At 46.6% G+C, this 22,298-nt stretch overlaps 1 protein-coding gene across 1 annotated transcript in view; it reads left to right on the top strand.

Moving 5' to 3' along the window:
* Positions 1-22,298, top strand: part of AP1B1 (adaptor related protein complex 1 subunit beta 1) — a 335,180-nt gene that overhangs the window by 277,015 nt on the left and 35,867 nt on the right. Inside the window, exons 19-20 of the mRNA XM_069214578.1 lie at positions 15,107-15,193; positions 16,857-17,011. Coding sequence (XP_069070679.1) covers positions 15,107-15,193; positions 16,857-17,011 — 242 coding nt within the window. The remainder of the gene's footprint in view (positions 1-15,106; positions 15,194-16,856; positions 17,012-22,298) is intronic.

Genomic DNA, 22,298 nt, shown 5'->3' with positions numbered 1-22,298 from the left:
CCAAACCTGGGCATATTTGGTATCAAACATGTCGGAATCATACCCCAATACTGTTGCAAGTATTGGAAGTAGGATTACATGCACTCTGTGGGCTCCTTAGAGGACCTCCAGCATTGCTCCCACCAGTTTTACAGGGTTTCTCATGCAGCCCAGCTGCTACATCCCCTCAGACAGGTTTCTGCCCTCCTTCCGCTTGATCTGATCAAGCCCAGAGAGGCAGAACAAAGGTTTTCCTTAGGGAGAGGAAGGCAACACCCTCTCCCTTTGGAAATAGGTGTGATTGACTTGGGAGGGGTAGCCTCCCCAAGCCACTGGTTTGCTTTGAAGGGCACATTTGGTGCCCTCCGTGCATAAACCAGTCCACACCGGTTCAGGGACGCCCAGTCCCTGCTCTGGCACGATACTGGACAATCGAAAGGGAGTGACCACTCCCCTGTCCATCACCACTCCAGGGGTGGTGCTCAGCTCCTCCAGAGGGCCCCTGGGTTCTGCCATCTTAATTCCAAGGTTGGCAGGGAACTCTGGGAGCATCTAAGTGGCCAGGCAGGTGACGTCAGAGCCCCCTCCTAATAGGTGCTTACCTGGTTAGGTGACCTGTCTCCCTTTCAGGGCTATTTAGGGTCTCTTTCTTGGGTGGGGGTCCTCAGATTCGGCTTGGAAGATTAAAGATTCCAGGAGGACTCCTGTGCAACCTTTACTTCTACTTCTGTCTCCGAAACTGCAACTGGACCCTCCAGGAACCTACAGGCTGAAGATCCATGAGGAAGACTCTTCTGCAACATTATATCCAGAGTTCCTGCCAGATTTGCAACAGTTTCTTCGCCGTGCATCCTCAGAAGACTGCAACTCTTCATTCTGCACAAGAAGAAGAATGTACCTACCTTGGAGTGAAGTAGTGACTTACCTGCCACAGCAGACACCTACAACAAGCGACGACCGGCTGCGTGGATCCCCACTCCTGCTGAGCTGCGTGGATCCTGCATCACGGGTGGTGGTTCGAAGTAGTCCACTTGGTCCTCTCTGCCAGCTATCCAATTTTGGTGGAGGTAAGCCCTTGCCTTCCCACGCAGGACTTGGAGGCAATCCATGGCGCTGAGACAACCTTCGCCGTCAAAGTTGGTGTTGACAGCCAGGTGGTATTCATTGGCCTGTAAGACACAGAACAGAGTATTGAGACCACAGTCACTATCAAGACTGTCTGCAGAACATTCATCGACGTTGAAGCCATCGATGTCGAGGCATGTCGAAAAACCCTGCACAATGTCGAAGGAAAAGCATGTGCCGATGTCGACTCAAAACAAAATGTTACAGAAAGGCCTCTGTTGACATCTGTAAAGAAATGGCTCCCTGTTGCAGTTACCCCCCACTTTTTGCCTGATACTGATGCTGACTTGACTAAGAAGAGTGCTGGGACCCTGCTAACCAGGCCCCAGCACCAGTGTTCCTGCACCTAAAATGTACCATTGTATCCACAATTGGCACACCCTGGCATTCAGATAAGTCCCTTGTAACTGGTACTTCTAGTACCAAGGGCCCTGATGCCAAGGAAGGTCTCTAAGGGCTGCAGCATGTCTTATGCCACCCTAGAGACCCCTCACTCAGCACAGACACACTGCTTACAAGCCTGTGTGTGCTAGTGAGAACAAAATGAGTAAGTCGACATGGCACTCCCCTCAGGGTGCCATGCCAGCCTCTCACTGCCTATGCAGTATAGGTAAGACACCCCTCTAGCAGGCCTTACAGCCCTAAGGCAGGGTGCACTATACCATAGGTGAGGGTACCAGTGCATGAGCATGGTACCCCTACAGTGTCTAAATAAAACCTTAGACATTGTAAGTGCAGGGTAGCCATAAGAGTATATGGTCTGGGAGTCTGTCAAACACGAACTCCACAGCACCATAATGGCTACACTGAAAACTGGGAAGTTTGGTATCAAACTTCTCAGCACAATAAATGCACACTGATGCCAGTGTACATTTTATTGTAAAATACACCACAGAGGGCACCTTGGAGGTGCCCCCTGAGACTTAACCGACTATCTGTGTAGGCTGACTAGTTTTAGCAGCCTGCCACAAACCGAGACATGTTGCTGGCCCCATGGGGAGAGTGCCTTTGTCACTCTGAGGCCAGTAACAAAGCCTGCACTGGGTGGAGATGCTAACACCTCTCCCAGGCAGGAATTGTCACACCTGGCGGTGAGCCTCAAAGGCTCACCTCCTTTGTGCCAACCCAGCAGGACACTCCAGCTAGTGGAGTTGCCCGCCCCCTCCGGCCAGGCCCCACTTTTGGCGGCAAGGCCGGAGAAAATAATGAGAATAACAAGGAGGAGTCACTGGCCAGTCAGGACAGCCCCTAAGGTGTCCTGAGCTGAGGTGACTCTAACTTTTAGAAATCCTCCATCTTGCAGATGGAGGATTCCCCCAATAGGGTTAGGATTGTGACCCCCTCCCCTTGGGAGGAGGCGCAAAGAGGGTGTACCCACCCTCAGGGCTAGTAGCCATTGGCTACTAACCCCCCAGACCTAAACACGCCCTTAAATTTAGTATTTAAGGGCTACCCTGAACCCTAGAAAATTAGATTCCTGCAACTACAAGAAGAAGGACTGCCTAGCTGAAAACCCCTGCAGAGGAAGACCAGAAGACGACAACTGCCTTGGCTCCAGAAACTCACCGGCCTGTCTCCTGCCTTCCAAAGATCCTGCTCCAGCGACGCCTTCCAAAGGGACCAGCGACCTCGACATCCTCTGAGGACTGCCCCTGCTTCGAAAAGACAAGAAACTCCCGAGGACAGCGGACCTGCTCCAAGAAAAGCTGCAACTTTGTTTCCAGCGGCTTTAAAGAACCCTGCAAGCTCCCCGCAAAAGGCGTGAGACTTGCAACACTGCACCCGGCGACCCCGACTCGGCTGGTGGCGATCCAACACCTCAGGAGGGACCCCAGGACTACTCTAAGACTGTGAGTACAAAAACCTGTCCCCCCTGAGCCCCCACAGCGCCGCCTGCAGAGGGAATCCCGAGGCTTCCCCTGACCGCGACTCTTTGAACCTAAAGTCCCGACACCTGGGAGAGACCCTGCACCCGCAGCCCCCAGGACCTGAAGGACCGGACTTTCACTGGAGGAGTGACCCCCAGGAGTCCCTCTCCCTTGCCCAAGTGGAGGTTTCCCCGAGGAACCCCCCCCCTTGCCTGCCTGCAGCGCTGAAGAGATCCCTAGATCTCCCATTGACTTCCATTACAAACCCGACGCTTGTTTCGACACTGCACCCGGCCGCCCCCGCGCTGCTGAGGGTGAAATTTCTGTGTGGACTTGTGTCCCCCCCGGTGCCCTACAAAACCCCCCTGGTCTGCCCTCCGAAGACGCGGGTACTTACCTGCAAGCAGACCGGAACCGGGGCACCCCCTTCTCTCCATTCTAGCCTATGTGTTTTGGGCACCACTTTGAACTCTGCACCTGACCGGCCCTGAGCTGCTGGTGTGGTGACTTTGGGGTTGCTCTGAACCCCCAACGGTGGGCTACCTTGGACCAAGAACTGAACCCTGTAAGTGTCTTACTTACCTGGTAAAACTAACAAATACTTACCTCCCCTAGGAACTGTGAAAATTGCACTAAGTGTCCACTTTTAAAACAGCTATTTGTGAATAACTTGAAAAGTATACATGCAATTTTGATGATTTGAAGTTCCTAAAGTACTTACCTGCAATACCTTTCGAATGAGCTATTACATGTAGAATTTGAACCTGTGGTTCTTAAAATAAACTAAGAAAAGATATTTTTCTATACAAAAACCTATTGGCTGGATTTGTCTCTGAGTGTGTGTACCTCATTTATTGTCTATGTGTATGTACAACAAATGCTTAACACTACTCCTTGGATAAGCCTACTGCTCGACCACACTACCACAAAATAGAGCATTAGTATTATCTATTTTTACCACTATTTTACCTCTAAGGGGAACCCTTGGACTCTGTGCATGCTATTCCTTACTTTGAAATAGCACATACAGAGCCAACTTCCTACATTGGTGGATCAGCGGTGGGGTACAAGACTTTGCATTTGCTGGACTACTCAGCCAATACCTGATCACACGACAAATTCCAAAATTGTCATTAGAAATTGATTTTTGCAATTTGAAAAGTTTTCTAAATTCTAAAAGTCCTGCTAGGGCCTTGTGTTAGTCCCTGTTAGCATTCCTTTTTAGAGTTTAAAAGTTTGTTAAAAGTTTGAATTAGATTCTAGAACCAGTTGTAGATTCTTAAAAAGTATTCCAACTTTTAGAAGCAAAATGTCTAGCACAGATGTGACTGTGGTGGAACTCGACACCACACCTTACCTCCATCTTAAGATGAGGGAGCTAAGGTCACTCTGTAAAATAAAGAAAATAACAATGGGCCCCAAACCTACCAAAATACAGCTCCAGGAGCGTTTGGCAGAGTTTGAAAAGGCCAACCCCTCTGAGGGTGGCAACTCAGAGGAAGAGGATAGTGACTTGGAGGGAAATTCCCCCCTACCAGTCCTATCTAGGGAGAACAGGGTCCCTCAAACCCTGACTCCAAAAATAATAGTCAGAGATGCTGGTTCCCTCACAGGAGAGACCAACACCTCTGAAATCACTGAGGATAACTCCAGTGAAGATGACCCCCTGTTAGCCAGGATGGTCAAAAGATTGGCTTTGGAAAAGCAGCTCCTAGCCATAGAAAGGGAAAGAAAAGAGATGGGCCTAGGTCCCATCGATGGTGGCAGCAACTTAAATAGGGTCAGAGATTCTCCTGACATCCTAAAAATCCCCAAAGGGATTGTAACAAAATATGAAGATGGTGATGACATCACCAAATGGTTCACAGCTTTTGAGAGGGCTTGTGTAACCAGAAAAGTAAACAGATCTCACTGGGGTGCTCTCCTTTGGGAAATGTTCACTGGAAAGTGTAGGGATAGACTCCTCACACTCTCTGGAAAAGATGCAGAATCCTATGACCTCATGAAGGGTACCCTGATTGAGGGCTTTGGATTCTCCACTGAGGAGTATAGAATTAGATTCAGGGGGGCTCAAAAATCCTCGAGCCAGACCTGGGTTGATTTTGTAGACTACTCAGTAAAAACACTAGATGGTTGGTTAACTGGAAATGAAGTGTGTGACTATGTTGGGCTTTATAATTTGTTTATGAAAGAACACATTTTAAGTAACTGCTTCAATGAAAAGTTGCATCAGTATCTGGTAGACCTAGGTCCAATTTCTCCCCAAGAATTGGGAAAGAAGGCAGACCACTGGGTCAAGACTAGGGTAACCAAAACTTCCACTGGGGGTGACCAAAAGAAAGGGGTTACAAAAACTCCCCAGGAGAAAGTGGGTGACACTAGAAACAAAGAAAAAGAGTCCTCTGTAGGCCCCCAAAAACCAGAACAGGTGGGTGGGCCCCAAGACACAACCCAAAACAAAGGTGGGTACCAGGGTAAGAACTGGGATGCCACTAAGGCATGGTGCCACAACTGTAAACAGTCTGGGCACCACACCAAGGACACTTCTTGTCCCAAAAACAAACCCCAGAACAAAATTCCAGGGGTAACCAGTGTAGCCATGGGAGATGACTCCTCAGATGAGGAGGTCTTCTTAGCCTTCAACTGGAAACAGGGCCCAACAGGTGAGTTGGAGATTCCAGAGGGAAGTAGACACTTCCACCACCTACTGGTGAATGGAATCCCAACCACTGCCCTGAGAGACACTTGTGCCAGTCACACTATTGTGCATGACAGGCTGGTGCTCTCAAACCAGTACATCCCAGGTGAGACTGCCAGGGTAAGAGTTAGCCTAGACAGGGTCACTAAGAGGCCTGTGGCTTTAGTGCCCATAGAAGTGGGTGGCACTCTTAGCTGGAGAAGGGTAGTAGTCAGTACAGACCTCCCCCTTGATTGTCTCCTTGGAAATGACTACCCAGAGGTTAGTCAGAGCCCAAGAGAGAAACTGGTCCCGTGCCAGTCCTCTCCCAAGGATTCTGGAAGTCCTGCCTCTGCAGTAAATGCAAGCAGGCCCCAGAAGAAGACGAAAAGAAAACAGAGTAGGAAGGGTGGACAACCTTTAGCCAAGGTTACAGCAAGCCAAGGAGATTTTGCTCCAGTAGGGGAGAACTCCAAAAATGGCCCTGATAAAGTCCAACCTGACCCACAAGAAGTCCTGGCTAGTCAGGCAACTGTTAAACCTGAGTGGGTGGCTCCTCAGCTAACAGAAGAAAGAGTGGAAGAAGGGTGTTTACTACAAGATGTGGTAACCCCCCACTCTAATACAGCAGACAGGCAACCTGAACCCAAAGAAGCCTGTAACTTAGCCCCTTCCCTTTTAGGTGAAGAGCTAAAGGTGTGGTTCTGGGCACTGACAGCTGTCAGTGGCCTCTGCTGGGTGTTAGCCTTTATGGCTGCGCTATCCTTAGCATGGTGGTCTGACCCCATGCCAAATAGCAAGTTAGGCCCCCTGACCCTATTGGTCATGGTGGGGTTACTCCAGCTCTGGGTAACCTCTCTGGGTAAGCTAGGGGTAACCCTGGCCAAGATAAGGTTAGCAGAGGTGGATACCTCTAAGACCAAAATAGAAAGAATGGGTGGAGACATTGAAGAGGCAGACAAGAGGCAATTCAGACTAGGTCCTATCACTGTGGAAGTAGGTCAGTTCCCCAAAGGGAATGACCTGAACAGAAGGATGTAAGGCAGAGTAGGCCCTGCAACTAACCAGCCTATTTCTCCTACTCTTCCTCGCCTGACAGACTAGGAAGACTCTCCCAGCTTGGGCTGAGTCTCCTGGCCTGTGGGCTGGGGGGGGCTTGTGTAAAGAAATGGCTCCCTGTTGCAGTTACCCCCCACTTTTTGCCTGATACTGATGCTGACTTGACTAAGAAGAGTGCTGGGACCCTGCTAACCAGGCCCCAGCACCAGTGTTCCTGCACCTAAAATGTACCATTGTATCCACAATTGGCACACCCTGGCATTCAGATAAGTCCCTTGTAACTGGTACTTCTAGTACCAAGGGCCCTGATGCCAAGGAAGGTCTCTAAGGGCTGCAGCATGTCTTATGCCACCCTAGAGACCCCTCACTCAGCACAGACACACTGCTTACAAGCCTGTGTGTGCTAGTGAGAACAAAATGAGTAAGTCGACATGGCACTCCCCTCAGGGTGCCATGCCAGCCTCTCACTGCCTATGCAGTATAGGTAAGACACCCCTCTAGCAGGCCTTACAGCCCTAAGGCAGGGTGCACTATACCATAGGTGAGGGTACCAGTGCATGAGCATGGTACCCCTACAGTGTCTAAATAAAACCTTAGACATTGTAAGTGCAGGGTAGCCATAAGAGTATATGGTCTGGGAGTCTGTCAAACACGAACTCCACAGCACCATAATGGCTACACTGAAAACTGGGAAGTTTGGTATCAAACTTCTCAGCACAATAAATGCACACTGATGCCAGTGTACATTTTATTGTAAAATACACCACAGAGGGCACCTTGGAGGTGCCCCCTGAGACTTAACCGACTATCTGTGTAGGCTGACTAGTTTTAGCAGCCTGCCACAAACCGAGACATGTTGCTGGCCCCATGGGGAGAGTGCCTTTGTCACTCTGAGGCCAGTAACAAAGCCTGCACTGGGTGGAGATGCTAACACCTCTCCCAGGCAGGAATTGTCACACCTGGCGGTGAGCCTCAAAGGCTCACCTCCTTTGTGCCAACCCAGCAGGACACTCCAGCTAGTGGAGTTGCCCGCCCCCTCCGGCCAGGCCCCACTTTTGGCGGCAAGGCCGGAGAAAATAATGAGAATAACAAGGAGGAGTCACTGGCCAGTCAGGACAGCCCCTAAGGTGTCCTGAGCTGAGGTGACTCTAACTTTTAGAAATCCTCCATCTTGCAGATGGAGGATTCCCCCAATAGGGTTAGGATTGTGACCCCCTCCCCTTGGGAGGAGGCGCAAAGAGGGTGTACCCACCCTCAGGGCTAGTAGCCATTGGCTACTAACCCCCCAGACCTAAACACGCCCTTAAATTTAGTATTTAAGGGCTACCCTGAACCCTAGAAAATTAGATTCCTGCAACTACAAGAAGAAGGACTGCCTAGCTGAAAACCCCTGCAGAGGAAGACCAGAAGACGACAACTGCCTTGGCTCCAGAAACTCACCGGCCTGTCTCCTGCCTTCCAAAGATCCTGCTCCAGCGACGCCTTCCAAAGGGACCAGCGACCTCGACATCCTCTGAGGACTGCCCCTGCTTCGAAAAGACAAGAAACTCCCGAGGACAGCGGACCTGCTCCAAGAAAAGCTGCAACTTTGTTTCCAGCGGCTTTAAAGAACCCTGCAAGCTCCCCGCAAAAGGCGTGAGACTTGCAACACTGCACCCGGCGACCCCGACTCGGCTGGTGGCGATCCAACACCTCAGGAGGGACCCCAGGACTACTCTAAGACTGTGAGTACAAAAACCTGTCCCCCCTGAGCCCCCACAGCGCCGCCTGCAGAGGGAATCCCGAGGCTTCCCCTGACCGCGACTCTTTGAACCTAAAGTCCCGACACCTGGGAGAGACCCTGCACCCGCAGCCCCCAGGACCTGAAGGACCGGACTTTCACTGGAGGAGTGACCCCCAGGAGTCCCTCTCCCTTGCCCAAGTGGAGGTTTCCCCGAGGAACCCCCCCCTTGCCTGCCTGCAGCGCTGAAGAGATCCCTAGATCTCCCATTGACTTCCATTACAAACCCGACGCTTGTTTCGACACTGCACCCGGCCGCCCCCGCGCTGCTGAGGGTGAAATTTCTGTGTGGACTTGTGTCCCCCCCGGTGCCCTACAAAACCCCCCTGGTCTGCCCTCCGAAGACGCGGGTACTTACCTGCAAGCAGACCGGAACCGGGGCACCCCTTCTCTCCATTCTAGCCTATGTGTTTTGGGCACCACTTTGAACTCTGCACCTGACCGGCCCTGAGCTGCTGGTGTGGTGACTTTGGGGTTGCTCTGAACCCCCAACGGTGGGCTACCTTGGACCAAGAACTGAACCCTGTAAGTGTCTTACTTACCTGGTAAAACTAACAAATACTTACCTCCCCTAGGAACTGTGAAAATTGCACTAAGTGTCCACTTTTAAAACAGCTATTTGTGAATAACTTGAAAAGTATACATGCAATTTTGATGATTTGAAGTTCCTAAAGTACTTACCTGCAATACCTTTCGAATGAGCTATTACATGTAGAATTTGAACCTGTGGTTCTTAAAATAAACTAAGAAAAGATATTTTTCTATACAAAAACCTATTGGCTGGATTTGTCTCTGAGTGTGTGTACCTCATTTATTGTCTATGTGTATGTACAACAAATGCTTAACACTACTCCTTGGATAAGCCTACTGCTCGACCACACTACCACAAAATAGAGCATTAGTATTATCTATTTTTACCACTATTTTACCTCTAAGGGGAACCCTTGGACTCTGTGCATGCTATTCCTTACTTTGAAATAGCACATACAGAGCCAACTTCCTACAACATCCCCATAGGTCCCAATTGTATCAGTAAACCTGGTGCAATCTAGACATCGATTTAAGCCGAGACCTTCTAAGTTCAGGTCACAGTCACCTGTCAATATCTCTCCAAGGTGGTTGGAAAGTTTAAAAACAAATAGACCAGTACCTGCAACATCGGACTCTGAGTATTCTCAAGCATACTCTCCCTCTAGGCCTCATACAGTCTCTCCTAAGAGAACAGCATCTCCAATGTTCTCTCCTGGTACACCATCTGTACCTTTTGTGGTTCCAAGAACCTCATTGCATAGGAGCACACAACCATCGCCTCTGAGATCAAGGAGTCCTATTGACCGCCATTCTAATTCACAAACAACATCTAGAACCAGGTCAAGGTCCAGATCTTAAACTGTTTCATCCAGGCACAGGAGAAAACCCTCTTGGTCCACAAAATCCTGGTCCTCAGTGTGAGACTATTCTTCTACGCTCTTTGATAGACCCCTGACAAGAGTGTCATCGCTGTTTGATCTCTTGACGTTCAACAATGTCTTGATTAGAGGTGTGACAAAACTGAATATAGACATTCCAACAACGACTTCCTCCTCTGATCTTTGAAACCCTTCATCACAGAATGGCATCACAACCACTATTGCCACTGGTTTCTGGACGCCTAGACCCTGCTATGCAGCTGTTTTTAACTCCATTATCTCTGAGATCTGCCCCATTTAGGATCCTGACGAAATACAAGGCTCCTGATCAGGACCCACTGTTCCTCAGAGCTGATCCTCCTCCGAAGTCAGTCATAGTGGCAGCCACCCGGAAATCACATTCTGCAGCTTCTTCCTCCTCTTTGGTTCCACCAGACAGAGAGAGCAAGCAGATGGATTCCCTGGAGAAAAAGATGTGTGCAACATTGGCATCTTACATAAAAGTAGCTAGTTCCTCAGCTCTGCTTGGAATATATGATAGATCCCTCTGGGATTCATTGGCCAGATTCCCTGAAAAACTGCCTAAAGAGGATAGGGAGGATTCCAATGAGATACTCAGTGAGGGTGACCTGGTTTCCAAGCAAATCATCAGTGCAGTGGATGCATCAGATCTAGCGGCGTATGGTTATTCACACGGCATCTGAGCAAGGAGGTCGTCATGGCTGCACTTTATGGGGTTGAAGTCTGAGGAACAACATCGCATAATGAACCTGCCATTCTCGGGTAACACCCTTTTTAGTGCCCATGTGGATGAGATGTCCAACATAAAGACTGAACTTGGCACTCTACAGGGCTGAAGGCTTCGAAAAGACAAAGGAATTCCACAGACAATACTGCCATACGACAGGAGGTATTTCCAGCAGAGGGTTCAGACCCCTCACTGGCAGCAACATCTGCAGCAGGCAAAGTCACACTTCACTCCTTGAAGACCATCCAGAGGAAGAGATACACAGGACCAGCAGCTGCAGGAAAACCTGCTGCAAAGCGACGAGTCATTACTTCCCCCTTCACTGTTCCCTACTCCAGTGGGGGGGAAGTATTGTCAATCACTGGGAAGAGTGGCAATTACAAAAGACAGATAGGTCTTAAATATTGTCCTGAATGGTTACTCTCTTTGCTTCAAGTCCCGTTCTCCAACTGTTCTGCCGGAAAAAACATCCAGTACCAGCTAGACCTCTCGCAATGAGAAGTCAATACTTGAATGTAAAAAGAAGCAATAGAGCAGAGCCTGTGTCATCAAAGAGAATCAGGAATTTATTCCTGCTACTTTCTAGTAAAAAAGGAGCGAAGCAAGAATTCGTCCCATCTTAGACCTCAGAGCACTCAACAAGTACATACGCCACCTGGCATTCAGAATGCTGGTTCTGCACCAAATCTACCCACAGTTGCATCAAGGGGATTGCACATGTTCGATATACCTTCTAAGAGGCATATTTCCATATCTGAATGTTGTGAAACATTGGAAATTTCTCTGTTTCAAAGTGGGATCTCAGCAGGGTCAGTACAAAGTCTTCCCATTCGGCATCAAATCAGAACCACAAAGATTTTCTAAATGGATGGCTGTGGTTGCAGCTTTCTTAAGAAGGCAGAAAATCTTTGTGTATCCTTTACGTGGATGATTGGCTGATAAAGAGCTCCTCCCTACTAAAGACAATGGAGTATTTTTGCTTCTGTGTCGAATTGCTCCCCAGTCTGGGCCTTCAGATCAATTTCCAAAAATATGGTTTACCCAGTACAAAAACTGCACTACGTGGGGACCACATTGCATACACAGTCTGCAAGAGTGTAGCCTTTGGAAGAGAGAGTATCAACCATCACTCTGAAATGTTGCAGTCTTCTGCAGGTTCATCATCCATCTTCAAGACAGATAGCATCTCTACTGGGGTCAATAGCTTCCTATGTTTTTGTAGTCCCTAGTGTGAGGTTACACAGACCCCCGCAGCAATGAGTGGAAGACAAGTGGAATCAGCTCTTCCACTGATGGGAGGACAAGCTGCATCAACACAAGCTGCCAGGCAGTCTCTCCCTCAACAGAACAATCTAATGGTGGGGTAACATTTCATCAGGACCCACCCTCACAGACACCTTCCTCCAGGGTTGGGGAGCTCACATCGGTTCCCTTCAAATGAAGGGTGTTTGGTCGGACAAAGAAAAGGCTTAACACATCAGCATGCTGCATCTGAGAGCAGTCCACTGCTCCGAAGGTTATCTTTCCAGCAACTACAACCAATTCCATCCTTGTCCAGTCCATCAACTATGCATTACCTGAACAAGTAGGGAAGGACTCCAGACCGTTTGGAAATGGCTTCTAATCCGAAACCTCATGATGACAGCCATTCATCTGCCAAGTATTCAAAACATGCAAGCAGACTCTCAGTCGAAACGGCCAAGAAAATCACGACTGGATTTTCAACAATGAGGTGTCGCAAGGTATTTTTCCCTAATGGGGTTATCCCCACGACCTTTTCGCAGCCTTAAACAACAGAAAATGCTAAGACTATGTGTGCAGATTTGCACCACCAGGGTGAAAGGGGAATGAACTTTTGATAAGTTGGTCAGGGAAATTTCTCTACGGATTTTCACCAACTCTTTCATTCCAACAGTAGTTCTAAAGTTATACCGATCTCAAGCCAGATTCTCCTAGCCCCAGAGTGGCCTCGCCAGTGGTGGTTCATGGACATTCTACATCTGTTAGAGAGGCCCCACAAGAGGCTGCATTGCTGACAGTATCCCCTGTTCAAGTCTGGGGGACAGATACTGCATCCCAACCTCTCACCCCTGAACGTGACAGCATGGCTGCCGGATTCCTCCTGTATGGACAATATGGACATCTAGGCTTTCCAAGGAGTGTAGGGCATTCTCAAGGAGGCTAAGAGACCTTCCAATACTCAGTATAAGCCTTATTTACCTGGATTTGCCACTCACTATGATCTTGGAGGTCCTGAACTTGTAGGTATGATACAAGCAAGCCTTGTCTTCTCTCTTAATATTTCCATCTGAGCCTGGTGTGCCTGCCCAGTTTACGTGCTGCTAATTACTCTGGACTTCTCGCTCAATATTCCTTAGGCAGGCCACACATTCTGCTGCACACAAAGCAAGCATTTTAAGTGTGATTGAAGCAAACCAGAATATCTACTCATTATCAGCCAGCAAGCCCTAATGAATGGGACCTAGCAGCGCAAGACTTCAGCGCAAGATTTTAGCGAGTACTGATTTCAAACTGTCTGACACAGGTTGAACCATCTTTTTATTTACCTACCAGAAGACCACAGACTTCCGAGGAGAGCGGCCCTGTCCACAAGAAACTCCAATAAGGGCTCCAGAACCACCGGATCCACGAGTCCTGCCCACTCTGCACCTGATGCCCACAGCCCGTGTCCAGGTGGCCCACCAGTCCAGAGAAAGTCACAAGGCGATTCTGACCTTGTTTCCACCCTGGGTTGACCCCTCCTGGCCAACACGACGACGCCTGCAGCCTAAACCTGGATGACCCCCTGACCGCGGGAACCAGACGAAGATACCCGACGCCCAAAGGTGCCCCTGCACCTGCAGCCACCTGGCCTTGGGGAATCCAACCACCAGTCCAGCAACGTTCAGCAGGCGGCTGTCCTCTTTTTCCAGCCTATGGTTTCCCGTAACCGACCCCCCTGGACTCTGCCTGCAGCATCTTTGTGACCCTGTGGTCCCCCTGTTGAAAAGCATTGCGAGCCCGATGCTGTGTTTGGACCCCGCACCCAGCCGCCCCTGTGCCGTTGAGGGCATGCGTTTGGTGCTGTAAGTCAAGTACTTACCGCAAACCTACACTAACACTCCCCTCACCCTGCCGCTCCAGGACTGTGTTGAAAATTGCACTGTCAACTTTTGAAATAGATAATTGCTACTTGTAAACAGTTTTATTTGCCCAATCTAAACAAAGTGTCATTTATAACTATGCTTGATATGCACTTGCAACTGTACTTACCTGCAACAAGATCCTTTTTGTTCTAGAAATAAAATAACAAAATATATTGGTCTGGAGTTAGGCATTGAGTGTGTGCCTCATTTTTATTGCCTGTGTGTGTACATCAAATGCTTTGCACTACCCTCTGATAAGCCTAACTGCTGGACCACACTACCACAAAAGAGAGCATTATTACTATCCACTTTAGCCTCTGTTAAGCCTCTGGGGAACCCCTGGACTCTTTACACACTATGGGCCTCATTACGACCCTGGCGGACGGCAGTAGGCTGGCGGTAAGGGGGACTTGGGGTGCCCCTGGGGGCCCCTGTACTGCCCATGCACTTGGCATGGGCAGTGCAGATGCCCCCAGGCATAGGCCTATTGCCCATTTCACTGCCTGAATTTCGGGCAGTGAAATGCGCGACGGGTGCTACTGCACCCGCTGCACATCAGCATTGCCGCCAGCTCTATTACGAGCCGGCAGCAATGTTGATGTGACTTTTCCGCTGGGCCAACGGACGGTAACACTGTTACCGTCCGCTGTCCCAGCGGTAAAGTCGAAATAGGGAGCCAGGAATACCGCGGTATTCTGGCGCCCGCTGCCTCAGCTGTCTTCTCAGAAGACCGCAGAGGTTGTAATGAGGGCCTATATCTCATTTTGATATAGTTTATAGAGAGCCAGCTACCTACACCAAAGCAAGAGATGGTGACTTTCACTGAACCATATATTGTGTTCGAGGCATTTAGGAACTGAATGCAAACACCCCTCAGTGTTGTGTACTGACCATTTTAAATCCAGTTGCTTGATAGGTGGAGTTTGCATACTTCCACCAGTTCTGGAAATTGACATTTAGCGACCTTGATTCCGTGCATGCCGCCAAAAACATTCTATTATAGAAAACATTTACAGAAAACTTTCCGTGTCCATCAGATTACAATGAATGAGACTCAACAGATATTCTCTATAATATCCAGTTGAGAAACAAAGCTGTGCTTATCTATTTTCACCACACTGTTTTCAAACTTTCTGAGTGTATCTGTTAGTCCACATTCAAAGTGGGCATTATTTTGGACGTGCTAGATCTTATTTATTGACTTGTCTATTAACTGTAGCACTTCTCAGATGGAGACCCTTGTGGAAGGCTGCTTGTGTCTGAATGGCCTTTACCCTCCACTCTCTGACTCATTCACATTATCTTTTTTCCTCAGAGCGGCAGATGTTCCTGGCCACCTGGAAAGACATTCCTAATGAAAATGAAGCCCAGTTTCAGATCAAAGACTGCTTGCTTACCACAGGTAAGTTGTTAAGAAATGATTGCTCCATCGGCATAATGCATGTAATCCAGGGGGGCGAGTGACTCCTCACAGTCCCGCCAGTCTGAGCCTGAGGATGTTTATTTGGGTGTGTCTCCTATTTAAAGCACAGAGAGACGCTTCTTTAGAAGTGATTCCTTAAGTGAAACTGAGTCCTCTCAGCATGTGGTAGGTTGAGCTAAGAGTATCCCCTTGCAAATAGAAGACTACTGCCTACATTTACCCTCACAATCATATAGGATACTGAAGAGGAAAGTGCACCATTCAGCACAGAACATTCAAATGGAGAGTTTCCTTTATAGAAGACGAGGGGGGAGACAAGGACATTGCCCTCTGCTTCTGAGATTCACATTCTGAAACAATGCCTTCTTCATTCAGCTAATCCTAAAGTGAAGACTGCTCCCTCTTGCACAGGGATTTTTAATGCTGTGATTATCTCCCCTTCAACATATAACAGTCCAATCCAAGATTGCCTACTCCTGGCATCTTACCTCATGGAATTTCAAAGCTAAGACTGACCTCTCTCAGCACAGTTAAATTGATTAATTGTGCATTTGCATAGACTGAGTCATAGGTGAGATCACTTTTTTGACAGATGAAACTCCTAATCCTATATTGTGGCCCCATTTGCTCACCCTGAGCACAGACATGGTCAAAGCAAAGGTTGCTCTTTTTTGCCATAGATAATTAAGGCTTCTCATTGCATTACTGAGCATTCCAAAGCAGAGACTGTTCATGTATGATAACTGCCTCAGTAGTAAGATTTAATACTCCTAGTGCACCTGCTAGTCTTGAACTGTGAACACTTGCATAGCTCTGCCTGTGCCCCTTAATCTTCCCCATCCTAGTTGAGTCCAGAGCTAGTTTATCACTGATAGCCCGCCTATAGGTGTTCTTCTTCTACAACCCTCAGTATTGTTGATGTGCTGACTGTGTTGTGTTCACTACTTTATAGACGTTCCTCGTCTGTTGCCCTCCCTGCTATTCCAGAGCAGATGCATCACCCTCATATACTGCTCTGAACGCATGCCTGCCCTAAAACACTTGCTGCTATTCCAATTCTCACTCACTCTCCCAACACAGTTGCTTAGATTGGTCCATTACCCACTAGTCATACAGTGGTAGGACCCAGTACAGCTGGGTAGTGGATCTTAATCCTGATTTGGATCACCTAATGCTGTTTAATGCTGACATTGCTTTCAACGAACAGTGTTTCTAATGTACTGGATCCCTAATCTGCACCAGCCAATCCTCTTCAGATTTGTAGATCTCACACACCTGTCTTCCAGAGTACATCAGTTCTCAACGTTTGTGCTTGCTAATAGTAAAATAATGGGATGGGATGCAACTGTGTACCTTTGCATTGGTCTGCAGTACTTACTGTTGACATTTTACTGATATCTCAACATCTGTACCTTATTTTTGACTGACCGCTTCCCACTGCAGTTTTTGCTTCTGCCAGCACAATGCATACCGATCTGCTAATATGAGCCCAAAGGACCAAATGCTCTTTCACAACTGAATAAGTACTTGTAGACATGCCAAAGCATCTCAGTCCCACCCTGCAGTAATTCTGTCATTTATTTTTATTTGTAAACTTTATGCTATTGCTAACTGCTAATTGCCTTCCTCTCCATCTCTCCAGACAATGTTAGCAATAGGCTGCAGGCCAACAACATCTTCACCATTGCCAAGCGGACCGTGGAAGGCCAGGACATGCTCTACTTGTCTCTGAAGCTCACCAATGGCATCTGGGTCCTAGCAGAAATGCGCATTCAGCCAGGGAACCCCAACTACACGGTAAGGAAGCACATCATATTTGTAGCAGTGCTATAAATTAAGACAACATAAGTGAGACTACAGTGTGTTCACTTGACAGCCATTCCGTGCCCTATGAATGTTTAACTTCACCGTGGAAAAGTCGGGAACTTTTATCCACTTTCACTAAGGAGAACCTTTGCCTTATCCTTGGGGTGGAAAATCTCCCTCAGCAGCATAGAAAAAGTGAGAAGCAAATCCACTTAGTACTTGTTTGGAGCAAAATCAAGCTCAGCATATACTGTTTAGGAGATAGTAGTTCCAATACGCTGATTGATTTACAGGCATGCCACAAACCTCCCAATCCATAGTCGGTTGGAACATCACACACTGAAAAGTTTGTGCTACCTGAATGTTAGAAGTCTATACAATTCCTTTAGAAAAGTTAGCGTTTCGTGATTGGTGACCGTGGTTATGAGCATTGGTCATTCCACTGCAGCTATGTAAAGGTACCAAATCCATCTTTCTAAAGCAGGCTCTTTGGAAAATCTCTGCTGGGTTTGACTGTTGACCACCACATCTTGGCTTCGCTTTGTCCAAGTTACAGTAGTGTTTCAACTGCCAGTGGTTTTCCTGGGCAATGATTATTTAAGTCATCTTCTTATTCTCCTATAATCATTGAACCAATTACATCATACTTGCCTAGCACATACAAGTCTCCACTACAATTATTTATTTTACTCCTTGGATACAGTGAGCCAATTAATATTATGTGGAGAGCTATGAAAACATAAACATTTTACCATTCATGCCTTTTTTGAAGATCTTGCCCTTCTCGCCCAGCAAATTACTTCTGATCCTAGCAGTTTACAAACATTCTTTGCCTCCTGATGTGCTGCACACCAACTAAACATTTAGACGAGGTAGGCATGGCTGTCTTCTGTATATATGATGTAGAAAAGAGGTGGAGACCGTGGTGCTGGACAACAATGCACACTACAGCTGGCCCCAGGAAATATAGCACTGCCTTTGTATATTTAAGATTTCCAGGTGTTTAGTTTTTTTAGATAGTGGTAAATACTGGTAAGGTAGGACAAATATCTGTGTTGCACTCCACATATTGCTCAGTGTTTGTTACATTCAGTGTATTGAATAAGTCTGTGCAACACACCATTTATTGTACAGGTATATGCTGTACACAGTTTATTGCAGAGGTAAGATTTCATGTGTAATTGGCAGGTTGAAGAGATGTCTGTGTAACAGTTGATGTTATACAGGAAAGTTATTTGCATAATACTGGTTGTGAAGAGGGATTCTCTTAAACAGATAATCTATTATACGAGATATGTCAGTGCTGCATGAAAATGTTGATGTATTGGAAAGAGTTCTGTACAACTCATATGGGCCATCATACAAGAAGGTGTTTGCACACAGCATGTTTAAAAGGACCTGTCAAATGTTTTTTTTATGCAGTGGTAGGTATTCCAAGTTGTATAGTACCTGGAGTGGCTCCAAATACAAATGTACCTTCTACATAGAACAAAGTTTTATTGCATTGGGAGGAAAATGTGTTATACGTTTTATTGTATAGGAAGCTTGCTCTCTTCTTGTTTATTGACCTGTCTCCATGTGTTTTTTCACGTCCCGTCTCGCCAACGCTGATCTGCTTTTCCTGAACTGGCAGAATTTAGAGGTTAGCCTTATTTTGCATTTATTTTGTGTTTTGTTATTTTGTGCTTTGTTATTTTGTGCCTCATTTATTTGTGCCTCTCCCTCAATTTCCTACTTTCTGGCTTTCTCTTCCTTTTCATAGCTGTCTTCTTTTCATTTCTTTAATTTCCTTATATTCTTCTCTTAATTTGCACCTCTTTTCTCCCCTCAACTTAGGCATTTTGCCATTGCTTTTGCTATCTATTGTTTTTCTAAACTTACATTTCCCACTTGCTTTTCATGCAGTCGCTGGTCTTCTCTGTCTTTCTCTTTCACTAATACTTTCGTCTGGACTTCCACTTGGCTTCTCATCCTGCTCTTCCTGAGGTCCTTGAATTAAAGTGGGCTTCCTTCCATCCCCATCTCTTCATACCCCTTTTCTTTCTTCTGCTGCTGTTTATTCATTCAGTGGGCTCCTCCGTGTTCTGCTCTCTGTTTTAGCCGTGTGGCTTCTCACACTTTTTTCTCTCCTTTTCCTCACTGACTAAACTAAACTTTCCCTAAACTCTTCCCGCTGCATCATGATTTTGCTCCTTCTCTGTCACACTCAACTCATCCCACTGATTTTCTTAACGACTGTTTCATTGCTTATGTTCCATCCATGCGCTCACATCCTGTTTCCTCTCTTCCAGTCCAATGATTTCTTACCTGGCCACTCCATTGTGTGCTCATGTTGCTTTTCTGTTTTCACCACTGGCCCTTTTGATTAATCTTCCTACTCCTCCCTAAATGTTGAGCTTGTTGGTAGTCCCTTGGAAGCAGTCATTGGAACCAGCCTTCATCACCTTGCTTCTCCTTACTGGATTCATGCTCTTATCGCCCTTCCTACTGCTTTTTGATCACTGTCCTCAACATTTCTCCATCTCCCCCCTAAATACTTACCCTCCTTACTCACTATTACGTTCATCTTGGTCTTATCCGACATTTATATGTTCCTGCAAAGTCCAGCATATTCTCTCTGTGTGGCTTTATTCCTTTCTCACACTGTCTTGTTCACCCCACCACCCCTCCACAACCCCATCTTTCTCTTCCTTTCCTTCCTCCTCCCTGCTTATTGTAATCCATCATTCCCCTTCCTGGTACCTCATTGCTGTTCCTCTTGCGATGGTTCTTAATCTTTTCCTCCTATTTAGATTTCCCATACTCCATTTTCCATCCCCTTACAGATCCTTACTTTTTGATTATTTCCTCTTGTGTCCAGAGGTTCATACTGAAAATACTAAAAATCTCTATCCCAGAAACAGTTTTTCCATGTTGTTTTGGAAAATTTGAATTTTGTCACCATTGGTGCAGACCTATTCAGAGAATATAGGCTTTGGCTAATTTTTTTTTTTTTTTTTAACTTTAAATACTGAGAGATCACCGTGCTGCTACAATTGTGAAGTCTTTTTTTGCACTTTGGTTTATCCGTCTTCAGAAACCTTTTTTCACACATGATGCTCAGTGGTGTGAACTGGTTCAGTAGATGCGGCAGTACACCTTCAATAACTAGGTCCTGGCCTAGAGTTGCTCTAGGCGTCTGAACGCCAGCTTCCTAACATGTTCCTCTAAGGTTTATCCATTCGGTGTGGATTTGTGATTCCATTTGCCTCCAGTTGTCACAATGCAGTAGTAATTGTTGAGGCCAGCAAACTTAGTTGGCTACCTTTCCTGCTCTCACGCCCATTGTCATTTGTGCACTTTACCACCACAGTTCTTTCTTTTCTCTCTTGTGAGAATGTGCATTCCATTTTTCCTGGCTGCCTCATGTGATGGTTAGCTACATGCCCTCTCTCCTCTCACTTAAGGATTGTAGGAGTAATCTATCTTTCAGTTCTGAGTGCAGGAAATTCACCTTGATTTCTGATGGGGCTGGTGTTTTCCCTCATACCTGGGTGTTAAGGTAAATTTCATTACGAGATCGGAGGCTACCATTATGCATTATTCCTTTAACGCTACGCCACACAGCACTTTAAAGAAGTTAACATAATAAAGCAAACATTCCGGAATAGAACATTCAATACATATACAAGTCTGTGCATCCAGCAATCTGCTTCTTTTAACTGCCTCTTTTAAATGCTGCTTCATGCACAGATAAGTACTTCTTGACATATTTGATCTTTTGTGGTTGAATTTGTTTGCGTTCGTTTACCTTCCAATTTCCAATTTATGGAAATTCTTGTTTTTCCTATTTACCCTTTTCCTTTGATAGACCGGCGTACTTATTTGAGGCCCTCAAGTCAATAAATGCATTCGATTTGAACTTCACTTACCTAAGGGTTGCCAGCAATCTTGTTCACAACAAACTCATGCGGGCAGCCCCTTTGCCGTAAGATCCAGGCCAGCTGGCAGTTTCAGGCTATGGCGCATTTACGTAAACTCCAGACCGGCCAGCGACTCCTCACTATGGCTCTTTGCCAGTAAGCCTTACTTTTGGTGACTCCCTCTGTGACAAGGGCAGCTTTCTGGGACAGGGCTCGCCCGTGTTGAGCGGGCCCATCTTGGAGAGGGAATTACAAAGCCGCACTGCGCCTGCTCATAAAATAAAAAACTAGCGCAACCAAATTAGAAGAACGTGTTGGGCAACGGTGCTCTGTCCCAACGCAAGTTTTTAACCACCTTTTTTCTTCAGGTTCTGGCCTATTATTGCATACTTACTTTACGCGGCCATACGGGGGCATTTTAACATGTCAACACTGACAGTTGACTGTTACAGTTTCCCCATAATAAGTTGACCGCCACGACAAGGACTTTACTTGTGTATCCAAATTTTAAAGGTTAATTTAAAGAGCTTAGTTCCAAAATACACTAAGTAAACCCCTTTAATTTATATACATTTCTTTTTTTTTTTAAATTGAACTTGAACCGCCTGCATTTAGTTGATATCCATGATTAATTGATCCCCATAATTAATTGATCTCCATAGATTAACCTCTCTTTTATTATTAAAAAACAAAACAAAAAAAACCTCATTATGTCTGATCAAGAAGAAGACCCTACGATTTCTCAGGGAAAAATGAACAAAGAGCTCATCAGAAAATTAATCCAACATGAGATGCGCTCTTGCGTCAGAGAAACTCTAGATCAGGTCATCTTTATGAGGGGTTTAGAAAACAAAGGCGATTATTATCCCATTTTAACAGAAAAGCCCGCTCAGAACAACAGTGGGGGTCAGAGGCAAGAAAAAAAAGCATGTTGATAATATTGAGAAGAGAGCCTGTAGCCTATTTAAAAAAAAAAAAAGAATAGTAGGTCTAAGCACCTCAAGGAAACTGGAAGGTCTAAGCACCTCAAAGAGAATTGGAGGTCCAAGCACATTGCAGAGTATGGGTACCCTACGCAGCACAAAATTGAAAGGTGTCCCTTAAGAAAGGAAATTTTTTCTCCAGACAGTATCAAGCACCCTAGAAGTGCAGAATGGTGCCCGCAGGAATACATAGCTAAATTCATTAAACAATGGATTCGCAACACACTTGAGAAGAGTCAGTAACATTTTAAAGGCGGAATGTTCTAGGTCTGTCATACATGATAAGATATGCCTTACTCCTAACCTAGCTCCAGAGATCATCACTTTCCTTTTCAAACTGGGTAGAGACCTAATGAAAGGGCTCAAAAGATCCCTTAAGTCATGCCCGGACCG

This window comes from Pleurodeles waltl, chromosome 11, assembly GCF_031143425.1.
Source record: "Pleurodeles waltl isolate 20211129_DDA chromosome 11, aPleWal1.hap1.20221129, whole genome shotgun sequence".
Classification (NCBI taxonomy): Eukaryota; Metazoa; Chordata; class Amphibia; order Caudata; family Salamandridae; genus Pleurodeles; species Pleurodeles waltl.
The sequence above is the reverse complement of the archived record's forward strand: the minus strand, read 5'-3'. Positions and strand labels throughout refer to the sequence as shown.